The 6714-nt window shown below is 42.7% G+C and overlaps 1 protein-coding gene across 1 annotated transcript in view; it reads left to right on the top strand.

The window, feature by feature from the left end:
* Positions 1-2788, top strand: part of btbd8 (BTB domain containing 8) — a 44075-nt gene extending 41287 nt beyond the window's left edge. The window contains exon 19 of the mRNA XM_084185813.1: positions 1529-2788. Within this exon, the coding sequence (XP_084041939.1) occupies positions 1529-2058 (530 nt within the window). The 3' untranslated portion in view covers positions 2059-2788. The remainder of the gene's footprint in view (positions 1-1528) is intronic.
* The last annotated feature ends 3926 nt before the right edge of the window (positions 2789-6714 follow it).

The raw sequence follows: 6714 nt of genomic DNA on the forward strand, positions 1-6714 counted from the left end.
GTCATGAAATCCAACAGCTTCTGGTCTTTTTCAAGCCAATAAGATAATAGCTTATGATATTATTTATTGGGATTGATGTCTTTATAATTTGTGTTTTATGCAAAATACATGATTTTTACTACCAAATCAAATTACATAATAATATGGCCATTTGATTTAGAAGGTAAATCCCAAAAGATCTGTATTGTACTATGGACCACACTACTAAGCTGTCATGATGAGAAAGGTGTAGCCTATGTCATTCTACGTGTTACCTCCTACAGGGACCCTTATCTACCCAGGATCGGCTTGTTTTTGTTGTCAGCTGTTAGATCCTCCTAGCCTGTATGTGTTCCTCAGTCTGCTTATCTAGTAAAGACATCTGCATGCCAGTAATATAAACCATTTGTTGTCTGTCTTTTTATTTATTCCACCCAATATTTTTGTGTTTGTATTTTTTTAAACTCGTTTTACTCTGTAGTGCTGGTTTGGTTCAATAGACTTTGTGTGGTGCTGCCTTCTGTGTGTGGTGTGTCTAGAACAATCTTTATCTATGGTTCTGATATGTCTCTCTTTTTTCACTCATATTATACAGCAAGTCCTTCCGCTATTACTTCCTTAGGGGTTGCGTCTGAAATGGCACCCTATTCCCTATATAGTGCACTACTTTGTGCACTATATAGGGGACATGGTGGCATTTGGGACGCATACTAGTTAGGGGGTATCCCAGTGCAAAACATGTCAATCTTGTTTCTGCTATCAACATCAATAAGTGGTCAATTTTATTATATTTTGCCAGTATGGACCTCTTATTTAGTGATATTGAAGCAGTGTTTATGATAGAAAGAAACTGTATATAAAAACTAATGGGAAATGTTCGAGAAAACGAGTGATGTACGTACTTCCTTTTGTGCTACAAATTAAATCATTTCCGCCTGCAATTAGATTTGTGTTACAGTATAATAATCATCTGTACAATACAAAAGGTCTGTTCATTAGTTAAAGAGACCTGTACGGTTTACTTCTTCAAACATATCACTGGTGCCTGAGCAAACAGAGTTATGCAGAGTTAGGCTAACTAACCAGCGCTGGCAATGCAATGCATGGCTTACTGTGTTAATTACCGCTGGATAAAAGAGACACATCCAGACAACTACATCCCTCTGTGCTTCACCTTTAAGGCAGCTGTGCCTTCTCCCTGTCACCCACAGTCCAGGTCAGTGACTACTCGTGACTTATACATATGATATAATTGGACAGTATATCAACAATATCATATAATCCATTGGTCTGTAACATGAGTACCAATGCAATGGTTAAACGAGGGCCTCCCCCCTATCTCCTAGTAGAATAGAGGACAGGTCATTGCCTGATCCACTCATTATTAAATGGTTAAGAGGACACAGTTGCATTAAGGGTGAAACTTTAGTAATCTAAATATTGGGATAAAAATGGAAAGAAGTGACCTGCAGAATGCCTGTGTAATGACTATGGACTTAAGGACAGCTGAATCGTTAAGTCATTGTGCAGTATTGTCAATTGTTTTTAGGGGACAATGAGGGACAATGTGACAGATTGGATCAAACAACAACCCCAACCTGTACACAAGACCGCCGTCCATCCAAAGCCCTCTCTCCCATCTACGAACTGGACGTGGGAGAAACCTTTGAGCACCTCTGCTCCTCGGACAACATCAAGGACAGGAGCACAGTGGGGCAGGAGGAGGAGAACGATGAAGGTTACAATGAGGAGAGCAGTAAGTTTGCGGAGCGTGACTGGAGCATGCTGAAGCAACTCCTCTCAGACCAGGAGTCCAGTCTGGGCGTCATAAACCCAGTCCCTGAGGACCTGAACCTAGCCCAGTATCTGATCAAGCAGACCCTGTCCCTCTCCCGTGACTGCATTGACGCCCAGCAGACCTTCCTGCCCCACGAGAAGGAGACGTTTAAACGCTGGGCGGAGCTCATATCACCCCTGGAGGACTCCACAACTAGCATAACTGTGACCAGCTTCTCTCCTGAGGACGCTGCCTCTCCGCAGGGGGAATGGACCATTGTGGAGCTAGAAACACATCACTGACAAAGACTATACAGAATTAAAAGTGAATGGCTCATCATGGCGTTAGAAACACATCACTGGCAGACTGACTGATTAACAGCTTTAAGGACTAAGGAGACGCTAGCCTATCTGTTAACTTCTCTCTGGATTTATCAACTATACCATGCGTCTTCAACCTTTTTCTTGCCCAGGGACCCCCATCATACATGAGCAATTTTTTATTTTCTTTGCTGACCCGCTGCAGTACCCCGGTTGAATACGTCTGAACTATACAACACTTCTGACTGCATTTAGGAGACTGACACTGCTACAGTACTATCTATCAGGGAGCTGTTACACTGTCTCTCTGGACTTTTACACCATGTCTTCTGTCTCTCTCGACAACTACGGTACAACAATTCTTCTGTTTTAAACCTTGATTTCTATGTTTGAGTCCTCTATTTATTTATTGGTTGACTGTCTCCTGCTATTTATGCTGCTTTTCATGGAACTCTTGAGTTTTTTGGACTCTCAAGCTGCGCTTGTTTGTTTGCATTCAGTCTGCCACCTTCCGTTATATCCTTAATACTTAATGGACTGAGAGTTTAGACACATGAGCTGTTGTGCATGCAGACATTTCATGTTTACTTGGTGTTTGCAACATTTAGAAGAAAATTAAAAAGCTTTCTTTCTCATGCTCTTTACTCTTTATGATGGTTAGACAGTGGAGTTTCACAGAAACTAATTGTTGTATATGAAAATAAAAATGTGTGATTCTAAAAACAATGGTTTCATTGATTGTTTTAGTTTAGTGACAGTTAATTCAAATATAATACTAGATTATTTTAGAAAATGGAGAGATCATTTGTGAAATGATATAGATTTCTATTGCACATGTCAGGTTAAAATGAGGGATACGCTTCAAAATGAATATTTGAGCATTTGTTACTGTATCAAATGAACTTAATAGAATCACATTTTGGCAGTGGTGTAAAGTACTTATGTAGTACTTTAAATGTGTTTTACTTAAGTCGTTTTTGGGGGTATCTGTACTTTACTATTTATATTTTTGACAACTTTTACTTCACTACATTCCTAAAGAAAATGATGTTATTTTTACTCCATACATTTTCACTGATTCCCAAAAGTACTTGTTACATTTTGAATCCTTAGCAGGACATAAAAATTGTCCAATTCACACACTTATCAAGAGAAGATCCCTGGTCATCTCTACTGCCCCTGATCTGGCAGACTTACTAAACACAAATGCTTCGTTTGTAAATTATGTCTGAGTGTTGGAGTGTGCCCCTGGCTATGTGTAAAACATTTTTTTTAAACATTGTGCCTTCTGGTTTGCTTAAATAAGGATTTTGAAATTATTCATACTTTAACTTTTGATACTTAAGTATATTAGCAATTACATTTACTTTTGAGACTAAATACTTTTAGACTTTTACTCAAGTAGTAGCCTATTTTACTGGGTGACTTTCACTTTTACTTAAGTCATTTTCTATTAAGGAATCTTTAATTTTACTCAAGTATGACAATTGGGTACTTTTTCCACCACTGCCCTTTGGATCCAGTTAGAGGGCTGCATTCTGCGGTCCAGACAGAGATCATTGTGGCGCAGTCCGCGTTTGAGGTCAAGTGCGCCTGGCTATATGTGTGGTCTCAATGAAATAGAGTAAGCTGCTTATGCATGGGCGGAGAATCATGTGGCACTGGCAGTTACACTATTATTTACTACAGTGTCTGTAAATAAATATTGATAATGGGAAGAAGTGGAGGGCGCTCAACCAACGTGAGTCGAGGTGCAATAGAAAAAAGTACATCATCATTGAAAAGGAAAAGGCGCAAACCGCGCTTAGGCTACCATAGTGAGCGAGCGTTGCGCCTTTTCATTTTCAATAAATATTGTTTAGCCTACCCATTTATTTGTCTATGCCTGCAAATCGTCTTCCTAAAAGGTAGCTCAAGTGCAAGTGTCCGCTGTCACCATTCTTGCTGCTTCAAGTTCAGTAGCCATAAATGCCAGATCAGGTGTGCTTGTGGTTTCAACTAAATAGTAAGCCTAGGCTATAGCCTATGCATGGGCGGAAAAGCATGGGACAGTTAGGCTATCTTTCCAAGGAAATGTACTTCCTAAATATGATTAGGCTATAGTTCACTAGTACATTGCTTAGAAATAAATATTGATCACCCATATTTGTCTTTGTCTGAAAATCGTCCCACTCCTAAAATGTAGACTATAAAACATAGCTCAAGACAAAGTACAAGTCTCCAATTCTGCTCTCTTCAAACTATGTCTAGCCTATTGGCTGATATAGCCCAGTAATACTGACAGCCTAATATAATGGGCTATGTGAGAATCTCTGGTAATTTAACCTATTTATTAGGTTATGTTTGCGGTTTTTTAAATTGATGGGACCATGGCTGGCAAGTGAGCTGCGTCACATACGCCTAAAATAACATTGCGTGACTGCGGTTGAGGTCGGGACCAGTTCCTGCAGTAGCATGTGGGAGTTGGACACAATGGACAGAAAGGGTGTGGGCGGGAGCGGGATGGATAAATCAGTCCCGCGCAGACCTCTAGATCCAGTGACGTCATTGCTCACGCCTCAAACCTCAAAAGTTGCTAGCTGACCGTTTCTGTTGTAGAATTGAGTGCTTCCCGATCTTGAGCTGAAGTCATATTGACAATTAGATTATTACAGTTTACACAAAATATGCCCTAGCCATTTCATCATGGCATTATCTAAAACATTTGATCCAGGGCCGGTGTTATGGGTGGGGGGTGGGTGTGGACTGGCCTTCCCTACTGTACCTCTTGCCCATACAAATAAAATATTGAAATAGTGATAATTTATTTGACCAAGACGCGCACCTACAGAAAGGCATCAATCTCAGATAAAGAATCCGATCGAGCGAAACAGCGCCCCTCTGTCTCAGTATCTGTAGACCATGTAGCCTATCTAATGCTGTCTGCACAAAATGAGTAGGCTATGGCATGTCATAGCATGTCAAATGACTAGTAATTTTGAATGATTGTGTTCATCGAAAAATCTATTTTGAATGCAACAATGTTTCCAGTCACATTGATATGTAAGTGCTGTGCTTTTATTGTGTGTAACTGAGGGATCCTGTGGTCTATTACTGATTCCTTGGCAGCAATCTCAGAGTTCTACCTGTATGTAACAACACAGAGATAGTCAAGGGGATACTGACTATAGCCAAAGTAAGGATCAAACAAGACCTCCCTCAGTCCTCACACATTATATTGACACGGATGTTAAGTGATAATAATACTAAAAAATAAAGATACTTGGCATTACTGTAGTGGATACAAATAAGGTATACAGTCACAACCTACATTATTGGCACCATTGATAAAGATGAGCAAGAAAGTGGATGAAATAAATACAAATGCTGAGCTATTGTATGCTCCAATTTTTTTTTTAAATTATATTATACTACGTAATACAATTGCTGAGAGAAATATTTTGTTTAACAAGTAATACAAATGCATCTCAAAGACAGTGTCACGATCGTCTAGGAGTGAAGGAGACCAAAGCGCAGCGCGTTGAACGAACATGACTTTAATTGAAAAAGCACCGAAATACAAAACAAAAGACGACTCGTGAAGTCCACAGTACAACGACTGAAACACGGAACAATAACCCACAATGCCCACAAGAAAACATACAGAATAAATATGGCTCCCAATCAGAGATAACGAGCCGACAGCTGACACTCGTTACCTCCGATTGGGAGTCATATGACTAATCAACATAAAACCCAAACCTAGAAATGACACAACTAGATCCCACATAGAAATACACCCAACAGAAAATGACAACCCTGGCTCACAACTAAGAGTCCCGGAGCCAGAACGTCACAGTACCCCCCCCTAAAGGCGCGGACTGCGACCGCGCCTCACAACCCCACAATAGGGGAGGGCTGGGTGGGTGTTGCTCCCCGGAGGCGGTTCCGGCTCCGGCCTTGACCACCACCCCACTATAGTTACTACCCGCCTTCTTAACCTCCTCCCAATGACCACCCTCCACTTAAACCCACCTGGATTAATGGGCAGCACCGGACTAAGAGGCAGCACCAGGCTAAGGGACAGCACCGGACTAAGGGGCAGCACTGGACTAAGGGGCAGCACTGGACTAAGGGGCAGCACCTGACTAAATGGCGGATCCTGGCTGGCTGGCTCTGGCGGATCCTGGCTGGACGGCTCTGGCGGATCCTGGCTGGACGGCTCTGGCGGATCCTGGCTGGACGGCTCATGGCTGGCTGACGGATCTGGCTGCTCATGGCTGGCTGACGGATCTGGCTGCTCATGGCTGGCTGACGGATCTGGCTGCTCATGGCTGGCTGACGGATCTGGCCACTCATGGCTGGCGGAAGGCTCTGGCTGATCCCGTCTGGCGGAAGACTCTGGCTGCTCCTGTCTGGCGGAAGGCTCTGGCTGATCCGGTCTGACGGAAGGCTCTGGCTGCTCCTGTCTGGCGGAAGGCTCTGGCTGATCCTGTCTGGCGGAAGGCTCTGGCTGATCCTGTCTGGCGGAAGGCTCTGGCTGATCCTGTCTGGCGGAAGGCTCTGGCTGATCCTGTCTGGCGGAAGGCTCTGGCTGATCCTGTCTGGCGGAAGGCTCTGGCTGATCCTGTCTGGCGGAAGGCTCTGGCTGATCCTGTC

Source organism: Coregonus lavaretus, assembly GCF_964263955.1.
Source record: "Coregonus lavaretus genome assembly, chromosome: 21".
NCBI classification, from domain to species: Eukaryota; Metazoa; Chordata; class Actinopteri; order Salmoniformes; family Salmonidae; genus Coregonus; species Coregonus lavaretus.